This window comes from Salmo salar, chromosome ssa09, assembly GCF_905237065.1.
Source record: "Salmo salar chromosome ssa09, Ssal_v3.1, whole genome shotgun sequence".
NCBI classification, from domain to species: Eukaryota; Metazoa; Chordata; class Actinopteri; order Salmoniformes; family Salmonidae; genus Salmo; species Salmo salar.
This window is the reverse complement of record NC_059450.1, coordinates 31,404,769-31,424,299: the sequence shown is the minus strand read 5'-3', so window position 1 is coordinate 31,424,299 and position 19,531 is coordinate 31,404,769. Positions and strand designations below refer to the sequence as shown.

General features: G+C 43.4%; 2 protein-coding genes across 2 annotated transcripts in view; one reads left to right on the top strand and one right to left on the bottom strand.

The window, feature by feature from the left end:
• The first annotated feature begins 1,584 nt into the window (after positions 1 to 1,584).
• Positions 1,585 to 3,099, top strand: LOC106611197 (ankyrin repeat domain-containing protein 9). The gene has a single exon (XM_014211162.2). The coding sequence runs from the start codon at positions 2,095 to 2,097 to the stop codon at positions 2,962 to 2,964; it is 870 nt and encodes a 289-aa protein (XP_014066637.1). The 5' UTR covers positions 1,585 to 2,094; the 3' UTR covers positions 2,965 to 3,099.
• A 135-nt stretch (positions 3,100 to 3,234) lies between these two features.
• LOC106611195 (tectonin beta-propeller repeat-containing protein 2) overlaps positions 3,235 to 19,531 on the bottom strand; it is a 37,335-nt gene continuing 21,038 nt past the window's right edge. The window contains exons 14-20 of the mRNA XM_014211158.2: positions 18,921 to 19,161; positions 18,540 to 18,629; positions 18,094 to 18,327; positions 11,508 to 11,656; positions 8,879 to 9,020; positions 8,546 to 8,695; positions 3,235 to 5,347 (exon numbers count right to left, since the gene is read on the bottom strand). Coding sequence (XP_014066633.2) covers positions 5,196 to 5,347; positions 8,546 to 8,695; positions 8,879 to 9,020; positions 11,508 to 11,656; positions 18,094 to 18,327; positions 18,540 to 18,629; positions 18,921 to 19,161 — 1,158 coding nt within the window. The 3' untranslated portion in view covers positions 3,235 to 5,195. The remainder of the gene's footprint in view (positions 5,348 to 8,545; positions 8,696 to 8,878; positions 9,021 to 11,507; positions 11,657 to 18,093; positions 18,328 to 18,539; positions 18,630 to 18,920; positions 19,162 to 19,531) is intronic.

Genomic DNA, 19,531 nt, shown 5'->3' with positions numbered 1-19,531 from the left:
TCTTGCATTCACAGTCACAATCAAGCTAATTCTGGTCTCCTTGAAAAGGGTACTCTAAAATATTATGTGCATGTATTCATAGCAATGTGGCAATGCAGTTGCAAACTATGCCCTCCAAAAATATCTGGCCAGGGAAGTCAAATAATATTTGGGGAGCTCAATAGCCTACTTGAGCTAGACTCATATCTTGCTAAATGGGGGTCCTCCCATAGGTATAGGAAATACTTTCTATAGGCAAATTTTTTACCTGATATTAATTTATCTCATTTTTTTACTTCTCTGGCCAAATACTTCTGGAAGGCACAGTATCTGTGCAGATACATGGATAAGATACGAAATGTGTTTTGTTTTTTTCCTGCTGTTTCCATTGTTATTCCCACACAGATGTGGTGATAACAGATTGTGATGTATTTCATTCTCCACTTAACATTAATTTAATCAAAAACTCATCCATCATGCTTCTTCTGAACTGTAACGTGGCCTATTTTATACAGTATAGCCCAGCCCTATCTAGCTGCAGCAGTCATGCTCACATCTATACACTAAATCTAAATATTATCTTTAGTGATCTTCAATTTCTCATTACATAAGCTACATAGATTACCCATGCCATAACGTCATGTTAGCAGGGTTGGGGTTTATGACTATGGAACATCACTGTGCCTGTTTGCATCGTCACTGGGACATAGTCACTGGGAAATGAAGATTGCTATTACTCAAAACCATGCTCAAGTAGAATATGGAGAACAGTAGAAGCCCATGCAACTCCACAACAGTATGGGCGGAAGGTAGCCTAGTGGTTACAGCATTGGGCCAGTAACAGAAAGGATGCTATAATAATATATTTTTTATTTTACTACACATTTTAATTAGCTGATTCAGAACCAATTTTACACTGATTTCCCACTTCATAACCCATTTTAAACTGCATTTACACTTCTGCATGGCTCATAATAAATAATGTCAACAGGTCAGATTTGATCATACCATGATGTGTGGACATATTGTATGCTGTGTTTGAAAATTAATTTAAATGGGTGAAGATGATGAAGATGTGCATATCCTACTTTGTCAATTCAAGGTTATTTATGACATGTAATTACACATATTCACCAGTCAGATGGCGTGGTGGACTATCGAAAATACGCCTATAATTGTCTGTCCTATACTGAAGCTACTAAAACGAATACGTTATATAACACATACATTTGACTTTTGCACGAACCTACAAGCTGTTACAGAATTTGAGGTTAATTTGAATGTCAACGTTTAAAAAACACTTTCAAATACCTATATTGTTGCCTGTCTAGACCTGTAGTCCATGTTATTGATGTGGTATATCTTGTTTTATAGGTCTACAGTCGATAGGTTTAACCTAATCCTGACGACACAACACGACCTAAACAAGATGTAAATTCCTTGAAATTATGAAACCGAGGCGGCGCGTTGCACCAGACGCTCAATTACATAATGCACTGTGGACCCACAACCTAACGTGCGTCCTATACACCGGACGGTTCTGTATGCACTGGGGACATTCGATAGGGGGGGGGGTTTTGGGCGACAGCGCGTTGCCCAAACAAATTGCTCACATGGTCCACCTAACACATACTTTACAGTTAACTGCACTTGGAACTGAGGACGTCACACTTCATCTCACCTTGGAGTCGTCATCAGACAGCCAATGGGGATTTTTGTTGACGCAGTGAGCGACCAACGAGGGCAGTCGTGAAGGAAGTTCCACTATCGTTCGCCACCAGCAAGGGTATATAAACTGCCGATGGAGTCTGAAGAGGGTTTGAAGCAAGTCAATAACAGCCGAAACATACTGAACACAGACTCCAAGAGCAGCGAGACAGAAGAGCCGTTACGTTTGCTATAGGCTTTCATTTTTATTTGAAAAACTTTTTGCCGTGTGTTATCCAAGTTCCCTGAACTCAGCTATTGATTATTTTCTATATTTATAACTGTTCTCTTGTAAATCACATTGACATCCTGTGTTGATGTTAACAGAGCTGGCACAGAGGTGCTAGGCTATACCTTGCAAAAAAGGTATATTCAGAAATTAAAAGGAATCTGCCGAACACAGTAGCAATGCCTTACGATCTAGGTGTGTTTGACAGCCGGGCCGATTATAAATCAGAGAAACAGTGCAAAAGAACCTCCTTTGCCTTCTACCAAGCAGTGCGGGACCTGTTACCAGTATGGGTGCTCGAGGACATGCGGACAATGGAAGTGTTTCATTGGGAAGAAGAAGGGCGGGCGTGCTCTTTTACTCCACCCGAGGCTTTTCTGTATGCACTTGTTCACGACCATCAACAATACGCCAGATACCTGCTCAACAGATACTCTGTCGGTGCACTGGAGATGCCCAGTCAAAGCTTCTGCTGCTGCCAAGCATCAGCAACACCACATCTCACAGTAGCTGTCCGCTATAATCGTATTACTATCCTGGAAATGATCATGGACTCCCTAAAAGACTTCTCTGATAGTGAGCGCCAGAGCTACTTGAACACCCGTGGATGTTTTCACATGCAAGGAGGCAAAGACGCATTGCATCTGGCGTGCGAACTGGTGCGCCCTGAGTGTTTGATTATGTTACTAGGACACGGTGCATGTCCTTATGTCACAGACCGAGATGGGAACACCCCCTTGGACTGCCTCCTAAATCAGATACGCCAGGGCGAGCCTGACATGCGTAGCAAGCACGTCTGCCTTGGTTACCTCATTCTCTTCATGCCTAAATTAAATTTTCAAATGAAGGGACAGTTGCAGAAGAATCCAGCGCTGTGGCAGAGTCTTATTGGAGAGCAGGCGTTCCAGTGGCTCTTAGAACTATCGCCTCCCTCTCTCTTTGTTCAGGCTATGCAGAAGATGACCCGGTCTATACCTGTTAAACAGCTGGACTCTCTGCCAGACTTTCTGAAAACACTGGACTTCAGGCTACACCAGTATGCCAGATAAAGATTCTCTCAGACCTCTCAGATAAAACTACTTTACTGACTACAGGACTCAAATGTTTATTTTTGGCAATGGTGTGAACGCTTTAATAGTGTGAATAAAATGCAGTATGCAGCTTTGTAAATAGTAACAACTCAAAAGGTTATTTCATTTTGATGTTTAAAAACAATGCACCATAGAATACACATCTTGACTTGTCATACTTTAAAGTAGAGTGAATTGAATAATGTTGCAATGTAAATAAGAGTATTATTGTGTACACGAGAGAACCTGTTGCAGTTGTATTCTTTTATTCAGAATATACTTCCCCATTATCTGGAGGTTGTGGAGTGAAGCAGTGCAGAGAACGTTATTACTATAGTAATTATACAGGCAACTGAGAAGTGTTTTGTTTTACAGACCTACAGAAACAATAGTAGACTAGGTCCAAAACTATAGCACAGCATGAACTTTTCACAGCATGGTATCACCCACCCATAACATGGCACAATGGTTTGAATGTGCTTTTTGCACACATTCATGGTTGTTTTCTCTGCTGACGATTGCACGGCTCATGGTCAGAAGGAAAACATTCTCAGCTCCAGTCCTATCCTAGGCCCCCACAATTTTGTTCCAGATCAGCACTGTGTTAGTGATGAGCTTGAGTAAAAATGTGCAGTCCTATGGAGTTGAGAAACACTGCTCTATCTATGGTGATCATACAGCACCATCAGGCAGAGTCACTGTAAACACCTTTATTAAGATAGTTCATTCATACTGAGGAGAGGCATGGATTCATACAACAGGATTCAGTGGACTTGCAGTGCTGTGTATCCCATGGAATCCCATATAGACACACAGAGGGGCTACTTCAACTCGATCTTTGGGTTTTCCTGTCTAGTGTAAAACATCTGTCATTCAATCTGATTTTACATCTCAAATGGCACCCTATTCATCTATATTGTGCACTACTTCTGGCCCGGACTTTGTCAATCTGAATTGAACTGGCAAAATCCTAAGGATGAAATAGCACTAAAGTACAGTATTCAGAAGCAACAATATGGTACCATTAACTGCATGATTCCCTTAATTATACAGTAGCTGTATTAAGACTGAATAAATTATTTGGTTCGTTTCCCTTTCTGGTAGTTATACAAAATACACGTGTTATAAATCTCCTAGAACAAACTCCTGCAAATATCCCTTCCTTAGTGAGCACAGCATTCCACAGTAAAAAAGGAAGCATCAATCAATATGTGCACAGTAAGCACCTACACTTATATGGTACCCTTGCACTGTGACTAACATAATACATTACTCCATTCAAGTACTTACAGTCATGTTACATCTGTGTTATTATAAACAGTAAAAAAACAGAATGGATCTCCTTCATACTACCATTGTAGTTTCCTTTAAAACAACATGAAAACATAATTCAAAGACCATAGCCCTATATAACTCCTGTGGTAGTGGTTCAACTGGACTAGATGTAAATATTTAATTGAAGATACCCTATTGGAAGGCTCTTAAGTGTGTTGTGGTACGTACAGTATTCATCGGGATAAATCGATATGTAAAAAACAATACAAGAGCTACAGTAAGTTCCTTTGGGAGAGGATGTCTTTTAAGACAGCAGACTGTCTTAGGGTATAAAGTCTAGACTAATGCTGTGTACGGTCTCAGGGTAGCAAGTCTTGACTAGTGCTGTGTACTGGGAGTGCAGTTACCTTCCCACTTCAACTAAAGTGCAAACTAACTAAAATGAAGAAAAATATCACCTTCCTAAAATGTCACCAATATATATATATTTTTTTTAAATAATATAACAATTCATTTGTTAAATTAAATTCAATAGGGATTGGTTGGGTTAGGTTAAAAGTAAACACCAGCATGAGATGGTCTGGGAGACACCCCCGTTCCCTTGGTAACACCAATTATCCCGTCCTGTCTGTCCACAGAGCCATTGTGCAATCCGTACTGATTCATAAGCACCTAGCAGTTGCCTTAGAATCTATTATGTACATAGGATGATAACATTAAAATGTAGGTAAAGTGCCCACCAATAAATGCAATGCAGCCCACTTCAGTAGTCAAAGTGAATATTAATAAAGAGTGGTTGTTTCAGTTGGGGAGAGACGTGAGAAATAGTACCATATTCCCTTCATAGTCCACGACTTGACCAGAGCCCTATGCACTATGGTCCCTAGTCAAATGTAGTGCACTATATAGGGAATAGAACACAATTTCAGTCTTCTTTAGATGACCTCCCACTCCTCCTCCAGGTCCTCTCCGCTCAGGGAGCCTGTGTTGACATGGCAATTGATGGTGTTGTGCACCAGGGTCTCGGTGAGCCGGTGCCTCAGACCTCCAGACACACTCACAGCCCACAGCTCGTCCATGGGTGTCACTGTGGGACAATCAGCACGTTGGAGGTGATCAGTTTGAGCAAGGCGAAGCAGAGGCACACAATTTTCTAATGTTGATCCCCTAACAAGGAGTTATTGGGGATGATTTGTAGATCTGTATTCTGACTGCAATGTAGTAGATCTCAAATGTGTCTCTCTCGCTCTCGAATCTCCCTCCCGCTCTCGAATCTCCCTCCCGCTCTCGAATCTCTCTTCCGCTTCTAGAATGAAAAAAGCTGTGGTTGTGTTCATGAAAAGAGCAAATTTGGTTGGTAGGCTAATTGCTAGTGGAATATTTGTAAGGGGTGTGTTGGTGCCAATTTTGCCTCTTCGACAAGGGTAGTAGTTGCAAATTTGCCTCCGTTTATTACAGATGATCAAATAAGGAAAGAGCTGAGTGGTTTTGGTAAGTTTGCTAGCGGGTTTCGTGTACTGTCGACAGGTTTTCAGGCAGATGCCGTTAAGCACACCTTGTTTCGTTCCGGAGGCAAGTGCTCATTGTTATTCAGAAACATAAACAACAGCTAAATGTGCATTTTAAAGTGAGGCATGGGGAGGGGCTCTACGCAGGGTTTGCCAGCACAGATAGTCTACGGTGTTTTGAGTGTGGGGATTTGGGGAATAAGAGTTTTGCTTGCCCACATAAAGGCCGTAGACAAGGTGAGGGCACAAGTGCCAGTGGGGGAAATCGAGGTCAACGTGCAGGGGGCAATGAGATGCAGACAGCAGAAGCTGGGTCTAGTCATGCTATGGATGGTGGTGTAGACGAGGCTGGGCCTAGTCAGGCTAGAGATGGTGGTGTAGACGAGGCTGGGTCTAGTCAGGCTAGAGATGGTGGTGTAGCTGGGTCTAGTCATGCTATAGATGGTGGTGTAGATGAGGCTGGGTCTAGTCAGGCTATGGATGGTGGTATAGCGGAGGCTGGGTCTAGTCAGGCTATGGATGGTGGTATAGCGGAGGCTGGGTCTAGTCAGGCTAGAGATGGTGGTGTAGATGAGGCTGGGTCTAGTCAGATTATAGATGGTGGTGTAGATGAGGCTGGGTCTAGTCAGGCTATGGATGGTGGTGTAGCTGAGGCTGGGTCTAGTCAGGCTATAGATGGTGGTGTAGATGAGGCTGGGTCTAGTCAGGCTAGAGATGGTGGGGTAGCGGAGGCTGGGTCTAGTCAGGCTAGAGATGGTGGTGTAGATGAGGCTGGGTCTAGTCAGGCTATGGATGGTGGGGTAGCGGAGGCTGGGTCTAGTCAGGCTAGAGATGGTGGTGTAGATGAGGCTGGGTCTAGTCAGGCTAGAGATGGTGGTGTAGATGAGGCTGGGTCTAGTCAGGCTAGAGATGGTGGGGTAGATGAGGCTGGGTCTAGTCAGGCTAGAGATGGTGGTATAGCGGAGGCTGGGTCTAGTCAGGCTATGGATGTTGGTGTAGATGAGGCTGGGTCTAGTCAGGCTATGGATGTTGGTGTAGATGAGGCTGGGTCTAGTCAGGCTATGGATGTTGGTGTAGATTAGGCTGGGTCTAGTCAGGCTATGGATGTTGGTGTAGATGAGGCTGGGTCTAGTCATGCTATAGATGGTGGTGTAGCTGAGGCTGGGTCTAGTCAGGCTATGGATGTTGGTGTAGATGAGGCTGGGTCTAGTCAGGCTAGAGATGGTGGTGACCCCCCGTTGGTCTGCTCGCAGACCTGCAACGCAAGCTGGTGGACTTTTTCTGGTCGGGCCATCACTGGCCGAGGGCGGCAGTGTTGTACATGACCGTCCACAAAGGAGGACAGGGCCTGGTGAAACTGGAGAGCAGGATGGCTGCTTTCCGACTAAAGGCAGTGCAGAGACTGCTGTACCATACTGGTGTTGGCTGGAGGGAACCAGCATGAGCGCTGCTGAGGAGAGCTGGCGGATTAGGGTTGGACCAGCAGCTGTTCCTCATGAAGCTGGAGAGGCTGAGAACAGCAGGTCTCTCAGATTTTTACTCTGCAGTGCTGAGGGCCTGGCAGCTGCTAAGGCCCACACGAGAAGGGGGTGTGGAGCCTGGGCTGTGGGAGGAGCCTATTTTCCACAACCCAACCATCCCTTTGAGATCGGTTCAGTCGGCCACCCTGCAGAGGCAACTGATGGCAGCGGGTTTACAAAGGCTGGGTGACCTGAGACTGCTAGGACAGGAGGGGTGGAAAACCCCGGATGTCCTGGCACAACAAACAGGAATAACGTCTCTTAGGCTGCTGGAGAGATTCCTGGAGGAGGTCCAGGAGGCACTGTCTGAGCCGGTAAGGGGGATGTTTGAGTGGCCAAAGGGAGAGGGGCCACCAATGTTTCCGCCACTGCAGGAGACGGCAGAGACCGGCAAGGGGGTCTGGAGGACTTGTTAGATTTTAACACTCCGAGCCTGGGGGAGTTTGAAGGGGTGGGAGGTAAAGCCCTCTACAACCTATGTGTTAAGGTGAGGAACATTAGGAGCCTAACAGGAGTGAAGGCACATCAGTGGCAGGGGGTATGTGGGGAGGAGAGTATGGTGGGTTTTAGATGGAGGGGGCTCTACAAACCCCCAGTACCAAAGAGGTCAGGGGACCTCCAGTGGAGGGTTCTACATGGAGCCCTGGCCACTAACAGCTGGTTGGCACGGGTTGAGCCGGGAATCAGGCAGGGGTGTCCTTTCTGTGTTATGAAAGAAACTGTGATTCATGTGTTTTCTGTGTGCACCAGGTTAATGTCATTACTGTCTCTGTTGGAATGTCTTGTGTTATGAAAGAAACTGTGATTCATGTGTTTTCTGTGTGCGCCAGGTTAATGCCATTACTGTCTCTGTTGGAATGTCTGTGGGGGAGGTTTTAACTGTTGGGATGTTTATAATGGGATACAGGTATTCGAATAAGGAGAAGGTCAAATGTGTTATGTTGAATTTTCTGTTTGCTCAGGCGTAGTTGGCTATTTGGCTAACAAGAAGGAACAGGGTCAAAGGTGGGGGGATAACAGACCCTTTATTATTTAATGGGATAGTCTCTGCGCGCCTTAGGGTTGAATATGAGTTCTATAGAATGATAAAAAGTGTGGAGATGTTTCAGGAGATATGGTGCGTTGGGGGGCTGTCTGTATAGCTGGGGAAGATGTTTTAGATATACGGTTGTAGAAGTGGTGAGATTTTTTGGTTATTGTGATGTTTTATATCGTGTGGCAGAGGGAAAGGAGAGTATGGTACATGCATGCATGTACCTGTCAGCCAGTTGAGCAGGCCTGGTATCTTCTTCCAGTAGTCCCCTGCTGGGTTCTTGTCAGTGATACCATAGCGCCTCGCCACCTCCCCGTTGGGGCAGCGCACCCAAACAGTCTTCACACTCAGCACCAGCTGACTGGCCTGCAGGCCTGGGAATAAATTGGATAAACGAAAGGAAAAATTATGATCTAGTCTTTGGACAAAGGTTTTATGAATGGGTGTCTGATCTTCCGCTTATGAATATGTACATTACATAGTCTTTGGAGTCGGACAAAGGTGTTATTAATTATCATTGGGTGTCTGACTAGTCGGTCAATCGTCAGGTCATTTACCTGGAATGTGTTCCCAGTCGGTGCCGACAGGCATCTCGTCTGTGATTCCCATGCGAACATGTATGTTCCCTCTGTTGTCCATGGCCCACAGCATGCTGTCGTTGGGACTGGTGTGGATTCTAATAAAATGCACTCCTAGTGGCTGATGGAGCAGGAAACCATGACGGTGTCAACAACACAGCACAACAGGAGATATCATGGGCTGAATTATAAACTCAGTGTGAGAGTCAAATATTTGTGTCTGGTATGTCTCCAGAATTACTTTATCATCAATATCTACAGTAAAATGCTAAGACTATTTAACAGTCTGAAGATATGAGGATTGACTTAAAAATAAAATACATAAGCAACCATCACTGTATTAATCAAATGCAGGCAGATGTACAATGTAGGTAATCATATTGGTCTTTCTATAAATAAAAGGAGCCAATTTGTGACATCAAGGTCAACACTTCAAAATGGTTTGATATACATTTAAATATGATTTTCTTGCTGCTTCACATGTAAAAGGAATATGAGTGTATAAAAGGCACAATGAGACCATAACTCCTAGCAACAACAAAACATCTACATGTAATTCAAATGTCACATCTAACATGGATACTGCATGTTTATTTTGTCATGCCTAGTAGCCAGGTCTGTTTGTGCTTTAGTCAACTTCTCTATCATTTATAGCCATGCTTAACCTTCCATTAGGATGAAAAAGATAAACAGCATCTCTATTTTTTAATAGTCGATATAATAATATAATACAGTGAGTTCTGTAAACAACATAATTGACAATAATAATAACCAATAATTAAATGATTATAATTAGTAAACTCTTCAAGAAGTGTGTGAAAACTAGACATCCCATTCATGCTTCCTCTATCCTGATTCCCTCCACTTCTTGTCTCTCCTTGAAAGTGCATTGAAGCCTAAGAGGAAGAACCTTCCCTCCTCTACCCCAATGTGCTTTGAGAGGAAGGTGAGGAACGGAGGAAACATCCCTCACCCGTCACTCTCTAACATGAGTGGCGCAGCGGTCTAAGGCACTGCATCTCAGTGCTAGAGGCGTCACTACAGACCCTGGTTCGATTCCAGGGTGTATCACAACCGGCCGTGATTGGGAGTCCCATAGGGCGGTGCACAATTGGCCCAGCATCATCCGGGTTTGGCCGTAGTTGGTCGTCATTGTAAATAAGAATTTATGCTTAACTGACTTGCCTAGTTAAAGGTTAAATAAAAACGAAAAAAAAAAAAAATATGTTGCATCACTCACCTGTCACACTCTCATCACTCACCTCTCACACTCTGTCAAATATTTGACAGCTATTACATGTTTTTGACAGCGCCAGACTGACTGACTGAGCTACCATAACACCCATGGCCTGTCCATAAACAACCCATAGCTCCTACTGCCCAGAGTCTAGACACTTGTGGAGATCTGAGAGGGATTGATGGGTGGTGACATGGTGAGAGCTCCACCTTACCCTCTGATAGGCTTGGTGGAATTTTGGTGGAATAGCTTACACCTGTCCAATTCTCTGGGGCAAGGGGTTGTTTCTGGACAGGACTCCACAACCCGCTGGGGTGTGTGGTGGATCTACAGCACAACTCCTGAGGCATTTGTTGGATGTTTAATTACATTGTTATGCACACAGATTTGCACAGGTGTAACCTGGACACACCCACAGATTTCTATTCAAAAACGAATAAACAGCCGTTTTCACATTCCCGATTGCTCCATTTAACTACGGAAAACAAGAGATCAAAACGTACATGGACCGTAATCTTAACTCAGGTATCTTGATTTAATGTTGTCCACAAATTAGGCTAATTATATTGACCACCATAACAACAGACACAGAAATGTTCTGTCAATCCTTGAAATAAACATGAATTCCCGCACCTTGGCAGTTGTTAAATCACATGCAGTATCACACAAGCTCTTTACCACTTGACTGTCATTCAGAAAATCCTTTCCTGAATCAGCTGTTGCACGATAATGTCCCCATGTAACTAAACAGCTAGATATCAAACGTGCATCAAATAACTAGTGTAATTATTGAAAAACCCCGTTAATGACGGTATTGATTTTTGCTTTATTAATCATATTAAAATTACTCTTTCTGTTTGAAGCATTGGATTTTGCAATCACATACATCTTTTTGGATATGTGTGCCCATGAAAACTGTTTTCACACCATAACATAGGGAGATACGAAATTATACCAGGTTACAGTACACTTCCGAGATCTCCATACAAAAAAAAAAGACAACAATATCCAGGAATTTCACAGGATCAGGGTCAAAGTGTAATTCAATTGTTAAAAGCTTACTATATAACAAACAATATCATAAATGTAAGGAAAGAAAGGTAGTGTTTTATGTCACATGATTTTTGCCAAATCTGTGAAGACTCCAAGCATGAGAAAGGGCTTAAACATATGTTTTAATTCAATTTATGAATTATATTGAATGTATCCATGTTCCTCCTTTATATCTTAATGCATTCACATACATTTTATTTATTAATTAATGACTTTGTAAAAGCTCCAAACAGTTGTCCAATAAAATAAATGCTCACTGGTACCCTAGTTCATAGAAAGACCCATATAAACTATACACTGTGGTTAGACTGGCTTTACCTGCTCTGGTGGTTCGATACAGATCCAGGCAGGAAGCATCATGCTGGGGTTGAAAGGTTGCGTTCCCACGCGGAAATAGACCATCCCATAGCCATCACACGCCCACACGTTCTGACTGCCACACGATACGCTGACCAGCCTTACCTGATCTGCAAGACAAAGCAAACCAAAATCAGTTCTTCAGCTTCTTGGAAGTCTTTCTTCATGACATTTACATAATGTTGTAACCGGCTTTGATAATAGGCTAATTTTAACTGGGAGTAATATAGAGTGTATGTACAAGTCTCTATTACTATTGTTTAGTAAGCAGCCTAACACAGCAACCACAGCCATGGCTATTGCTTTTTGCAGCACAACACACTAAGTCCATGTGACAAAACACTATTATGTCACAGTAATCTCACACAGATTACAAAATCTGACTATTGGGATGGGCGACCTCTAAACAAACAATGACCTAGCTACGTCTACTTTAAACATTCAGTGAGTGACGTACATTGCGCTGCCATTGCAAGCCTTGAAATGTATGTGACAAATGCATAGGTCAAGACCTGTCACTGGACCATTCATAGAGCACAGCCAAGCAGAATAACTCCTGGAACTCGTTCCTTGGTCTATTTTTCCTCTGTAAATAAACTCACAAACAGGGTTTCTCTCTTACCATTAATTTTTAATAGCTCACATTTGCATAAAACAGCCAGTGGAGAAGCATGATATTTACCTTTCCCAAACTTAATAGGGCATGTGATGTTGCAAAGAGAATATGGATATAGGCAGGCAACCCAGAGAGGAGGGCAACATGTCTGGAAGTCCTCACAGACACCTCAGTGCAGGAAGTTGACAAATTTAACTGGTTTGTTAAATTGTCATACTAACCTTGATGCTCCTCTATGATATCCTATCATATTGATGACATCTGTTGGGCAGTCCTTTTAATCTAAACACATCACTTAGAACAGGAGGCGGCATATTGATAATGCAAACACTTCAAAGAGTTATCTGAATGGGAGTGATGTGGACACCAAGGAACTTGAAGCTCTCAATCTGCTCCACTACAGTCTTGTCAATGAGAATGGGGGCGTGCTCGGTCGTCCTTTTCCTGGAGTCCACATTCATCTCCTTTGTCTTGATCATGTTGAGGGGGAGGTTGTTGTCCTTGCACCCCACGGTCAGGTCTCTGACCTCCTCCCTATAGGCTGTCTCATCGTTGTCGGTGATCAGGCCTACCACTGTTGTGTCATCGGCAAACTTAATGATGGTGTTGGAGTCGTGCCTGGCTGTGCAGCCAGGAGTGAACAGGGAGAGCAGGAGGGGACTGAGCACGCACCCCTGAGGGGCCCCCGTGTTGAGGATCAGCGTGGCGGATGTGTTGTTACCTACCCTTACCACCTGGGGGCAGCCCGTCAGGAATTCTAGGATCTAGCTGTAGAGGGAGGTGTTTAGTCCCAGGTTACTTAGCTTATTGATGAGCTGAGGGCACTATGGTGTTGAACGCTGAGCTGTAGTCAATGAATAGCATTCTCACGTAGGTGTTCCTTTTGTCCAGGTGGGAAAGGGCAGCGTGGAGTGCAATAGGGATTGCATCATCTGTAGATCTGTTGGTGCGGTATGCAAATTGGAGTGGGTCTAGGGTTTCTGGGATAATGGTGTTGATGTGAGCCATGACCAGCCTTTCATGGCTAAAGACGTGAGTGCTACAGGTTATTTCATAGTTTTGATGTTGTCACTATTATTCTAAACTGTAGAAAATAGTAAAAATAAAGAAAAACCCTTGAATGAGCAGGTGTGTCCAAAATCACAATTCCAGTGGGTCAGAAGTTTACATCCACTAAGTTGACTGTGCCTTTAAACAGCTTGGAAACTCCAGGAAATTATGTCATGGCTTTAGAAGCTTCTGATAAGCTAATTGACATCATTTGAGTCAATTGGAGGTGTACCTGTGGATGTATTTCAAGGCCTACCTTCAAACCCAGTGCATCTTTGCTTGACATCATGGGAAAATCAAAAGAAAATCAGCCAAGACCTCAGAAAAATAATTGTAGACCTCCAAAAGTCTGGTTCATCCTTGGGAGCAATTTCAAAAAGCCTGAAGGTACCACGTTCATCTGTACAAACAATAGTACACAAGTATAAACACCATGGGACCACGCAGCCGTCATACCGCTCAGGAAGGAGATGCATTCTGTCTCTTAGAGATGAACGTACTTTGGTGCGAAAAGTGCAAATCTATCCCAGAACAGCAGCAAAGGACCTTGTGAAGATGCTGGAGGAAACTGGTACAAAAGTATTTATATCCACAGTAAAACAAGTCCTATATCGACATAACCTGAAAGGCCGCTCAGAAAGGAAGAAGACACTGCTCCAAAACCCCCATAAAAAAGCCAGACTACGGTTTGCAACTGCACATGGGGACAAAGATCATACTTCTTGGAGAAATGTCCTCTCGTCTGATGAAACAAAAATAGAACTGTTTGGTCATAATGACCATCGTTATGTTTGGAGGAAAAAGGGGGATGCTTGCAAGCCAAAGAACACCATCCCAACCGTGAAGCACAGGGGTGGCTGCATGATGTTGTGGGGGTGCTTTGCTGCAGGAGGGACTGGTGCACTTCACAATGTCGTCATGAGGAACAACAATTATGTGGATATACTGAAGCAACATTAGTCAGGAAGCTAAAGCTTGGTCGCAAATGGGTCTTCCAAATGGACAATGACCCCAAGCATACTTCCAAAGTTGTGGCAAAATGGCTTAAAGACAACAAAGTCAAGGTATTGGAGTGGCCATCACAAAGCCTTGACCTCAATCCTATAGAACATTTGTGGGCAGAACTGAAAAAGCATGTGCAAGCAAGGAGGCCTACAAACCTGACTCAGTTATACCAGCTCTGTCAGGAGGAATGGGCCAAAATTCACCCAACTTATTGTGGGAAGCTTGTGGAAGGCTACCCGAAACGGTTGACCCAAGTTTAAATTGTTCAACGCAATGCTACCAAATACTAATTGAGTGTATGTGAACTTCTGACCCACTGGGAATGTGATGAAAGAAATAAGCTGAAAGAAGTAATTCTCTATTATTCTGACATTTCACATTCTTAAAATAAAGTGGTTATCCTAACTGACCTAAGACAGGGAATTGTTACTAGGATTAAATGCCAGGAATTGTGAAAAACTGAGTTTAAATGTATTTGGCTAAGGTGTATGTAAACTTCCGACTTCAACTGTGTATATGTGATGGGATGTATAGACATTATGGACAGTATGAGAGTTAGAATATGTAGCGTATCGGTAGAATAGGTAGGATAGAATAGTATATGTATAGCAATAGTTTAATAGGATGGCCTTGACTAGAATACAGTATGTCAACAATATTAAAGTGACCAGTGTTCCATTATTAAAGTGACCAGTACATAGGGCAACAGCCTCTAAGGTGCAGGGTTGAGTAACCGGGTAATAGCCGGCTAGTGACAGTGACTAAGTTCAGGGAAGGGTACTGGGTGAAGGCCAAGGGGTTTTAACCAAGGCAAATAAGCCAAATTATTTCAATTGAACAAAAAATGGCTTCATCCCTCATCCTTTAAAAACATCGTATTTTCATCTTTAGGTAAGGTTGCGGACTCAAATTAAGTGAATTATTTTGTGAAGTAGGCTATGGAGACAGAGGCATCAAAGTTGCTTGTCTTTAGTTCTTTTGTGGAAAGGTTAATGGACAACCCTTCCAGGGGTGAGTCATTGCTCTTTCCATGTATCACATTATCACTATTTGATTAAGCTATTTGACATTCTGTAACAAAGGTCTGTGTGGGGAGAGACTGGGGCAGGGGGCAACTTCTAAACTGTAGATAGGTAGCTGTCATATCTGCTGGGTCTTCTTTTACTATCATAACCCGTGCTAATATCATACTTAACCAGCCTGTCAGAAGATCGGGATTTCCACCTCTCCAAATACAGATAACCCAGGAAGACCTCATATGTTGATCATTGATAACCTATAGAAATACTCCTGGAACTTCTGGGCAAAATACATTCTAAGAAAAGATTAGTCCTAAACGTTCCCTTAGTCAAGACTATAGACACATGGTCTTCAGCCACGTCTCAGGGCAAGGCCGAAACAGGTCTTTGTATCTTTCTGAATAGTGTATATGGTGTTGCAGCTTCTATGCTTGGCTGCTCAGAGTGGTCTTCAAAGCTCAGGTCAAGGAATAATGTTTTCTGGACATTCATGACCTTGGACATCACCCTTTCAACTCTGACCTCTATAATGTAAATCAACCTTTTATAATAAAAAAATGTTCTACACCCAATGAACATCTTACGTAAAAGAAGCTATACTTGCAAATGTCACTATGGCATCACTTTCTAAACTACCCTTCATGAACTATAATGAACTGTGAAAGGTGTCAAAAACATTATGTCCCTGTGCAGCGTTCTAGTTTGGAGACTTAGATCATGTGGTCAATGACACTAACAGAACAGGGCTAAAAATGAGTGCACTCTCAGCTCCTTCCCCGCTCATGTTACATTGTGATGCACACAGAGCCCAATAGGACCTGGCTACAGCTGTCTGCTGTCATCATATGGCTGTCTATTTGCACCCGCCACTTTCCAGCAGCAGAACATATACAACCTGAACCTCTTCAATAAACAAACACTGAAGCTTCTACCAAGTCCCTGGTGGATCTAGCCAAGGGTAGAAACCTATCTGCTATTAGATCATAAAAAAAATCCATGGAAAGTAAGCTAACACTGAACTCTAGGAATGGAGGGTTGGGACTATGGATGGTTGGGCGATATTTGGGTAGACCTATTCCAAGGTAATGCTACTCCAAATATCACTGGTATCCGATATCGTTTTACGCTGCTAATGAGTAGTAAATCATTCCAGACTGTGCAATTTTTCTGCTTATTTGTGACATAGTTACCTTCTCATAAATAAATACATAAAAATAGATAATTCATTCGAGTTTGAAATTGATACAGCCTAACTGATGAAACTGCACCCTTTGATTTGTAAAGTTCAAATATAGTATCGTCTTGCACATCAGAATATGTCAACCATATATCGTCAATGTCAAATATCACTGATACTCGATATTATCAAGCCTAGTAGTGACTGAGTTGTTAAAGATTAGGCCGTCTGCCAAATGAGAGTAACACATCGGTCCAATATCTGTTTAGGATCATGTGTTTTCTGCAGACATGTCAGCTCACTGCTTGAGATGTGGTGACAACAAACAAAATCTAAAGGCCATGTAAACAACACTTCAACCTAAAAGCAGATTAGGTCTTTTTCTTTGGTGAATTTACCTGACATTCCTTCAGCATGGAGTATTGACAGGTCAGTCTCAGTGATTGTACCCTTGACTTGATCTTTTCCATACCTAGCCTGAACTTTGACACCTTGCTCAAGGAAGACCTTAATACAAAACAAGTCTTACGTAAGTACCAGCTGCCAATACCAAGAAAATCAACACCTCCCTCGTAAAAGTGGGGAAGCGAGTGACATCTGACACCAGCCTGTAGAATCTGTGTCCGCGGCCAATCAAGAGGAGGACAAAACGGGTCTTCATACACTGTTGTAAACAGTCTTTCTACCTACCTGGCTCTTACCTTTGAAGTCCAGATCCTCTGCTTCAGGTGTGATAGTTTATTGCTCTCCCTGCATTGCCAAAGGATGTGACTAGGACTAGAAAAACAACCGCATATAGACCCCTTTCTGTGTTTACAAACATTGTCGCAAGAGGGCGATGTGCACAAGTTGGTGGCAGAACAAGGGGGAGTTCTTACAGAAAGACAGCAAAAAAGCCTCTATTTACATGTTGCTTACAGGTGCATTTCACACTACATTTGGATTATAATTGGATTTTAAGGCTTGTATGAATGTCCTGCTTAATATAATGTTTGTTTGTTGAATGTGCGCAAATGGCAATGGCTTTCTTACTGCCGCCAAGAGTGGCGCGAATCTGTGTGTGACGTCAGTATGTCGTGTACTGAAAAAGGGTCTATAGAGACGTGAATTAGGTCAGAGTCAGACGGTCTGCAGCTAGGAGGTGTCAGAATCGTAGCCGACCGGGGGACACAACCTGAGCTGGTGGGGACACTAAGATGGCTGTATGAAAGTATGCAGCTACACGCAACTGACACCAAAAGACAGGCTGACATTTGACAGACTAGACATACAACATGTGCTAGATACAACATGTACTAGATACATATGTGAGACTAGGAACAGATGTCCTAGCCTGATCAGTTATGTAATGGCTATAAAACATAATACCTATTGCCAATATATACACAACTAAATGTTCCTTTAATATCTGCAGACCAAATTAATGAGTTACTGCAGTATAATGAAATGTAGGAAACATTTTGTTTTCCCACAAAACAGAGTGGAAACACCACATAACTACTGCAATCAACCTCCCTGTGAGGGAACACAACACCAATGCGCCAAACAAAATCACAAAATTATTTTTGCATTGAGCATCTAGCAGAGCCATGTATTAGCAGAGCCATCTGGTCTCCACTTAGCTACCCTAGCTTGTGATCTGCCCAGTGTTATTTCTAAATGTGAAGATGGTGGCCTTACCGAGCTGGCTGAGGTCCAGTAGGTTCCAGTGCATACCGGTGGGGCAGCTAGTGGAGAGGGTGCGGATGTGGACGCGGCCGTGTTGGTCCAGTCCCCACAGGGCATCGCGGCAGGCAGAGAGCTGGACCATCTCTGTGCCCTGTGGCAGTTGGACTGTGGTGGGGTGCATCTGACCATCCTGGTCCCAAACACAGAACAGGTCTTTCCTGCTCTGGCCCAGCCACAGGAAGCTCCCTGCAGAGACACAGATACAGTCAGTCACATATTTGTGATGTACAACACAGAGAGACACAGATAACAGCGGCAGATGTCACTACACAGAGAGACACAGATAACAGTGGTCTTCCTTATTTCTGTTAATATATTTGAGATGGGTTGTTGCCATCAGGTGGAGGGTGGGTAGGGCGTGTTATGTTTGTATTACAATATTGTGTTTTGTGTATTACCTTCTTTACTGAGTACAGCCGAGGAATAGACGAATGCCCACTTGGTGGCTGAAACGGTTCCTCTGGGTACCACACCCTGCCAGAACATACCTGTGGCGTCACAACACATCACTGTCACACTGAACACACTGCAGTATTCACACAAAAAGTCCCTGTCCACCACACTGACTTAAAACAGAAGGTGCCAATAAAGCAATGCTTAGCTGATTAAGTTATGTGAAGTGTAGTCATGTCAGAAAGTGCATTCCATAAATTGCATTCCAATGCAGAAAACAAAAATGAAAATTCCTCATGACTAAGCATCTGTGTTAACCCACTGAGCTGAAGCCTAGGCATTTGCTTGGAAAGCTAATGCAAGTCTTGAGGTTCATAAATTCACACCGCTGAGGCTGCCCTTGGCGACATGGAAGTTGTTCCTGCCGGATGCAATCCAGACGCCGCTGGTGTTGGAGCAGACCAGGCTGGGCTGGCACTGGAACTGCTGGGACAGGAAGGCCATGCGGAGGCACTCTGCAACCCGCTCCACCGGGGCCTTGGTGGCTATGGCCATGTTCTGAGTGGCCTGGATCAGAGTCTGGAACAGACTGCCCTGATCAAACACCACATAGTCTGTGATGCTCACCTGAAAAGGAGGGAGGGGGGGGGTAAGGAGGGTGAGGAAGAGAGAGGGAATAAAAGGCCAGAAATGTATAAGCATTAGAAGTTGTGCCATGGTTAGCAGATGTTAACGCGAGTGTAGCGAAAAGCTTGTACTTCTGGTTCCGACAGTGCAGTAATATCTAACAAGTAATCTAACAATTCCACAACAACTACCTAATACACACAAATCTAAAGGGATGGCATAAGAATATGTACATATCAATATATGGATGAGTGATGGCCGAGCGGCATAGGCAAGGTGCAATAGATGGTATAAGGTACAGTATATACATATGAGATGAGTAATGTAAGATATGTAAACAATATTAAAGTTGCATTATTTAAAGTGTCAT

Coding starts and splice junctions, on each gene's coding strand:
- LOC106611197 (XM_014211162.2), top strand. CDS start 2,095: ATGCCTTACGATCTAGGTGTGTTTGACAGCCGGGCCGATTATAAATCA.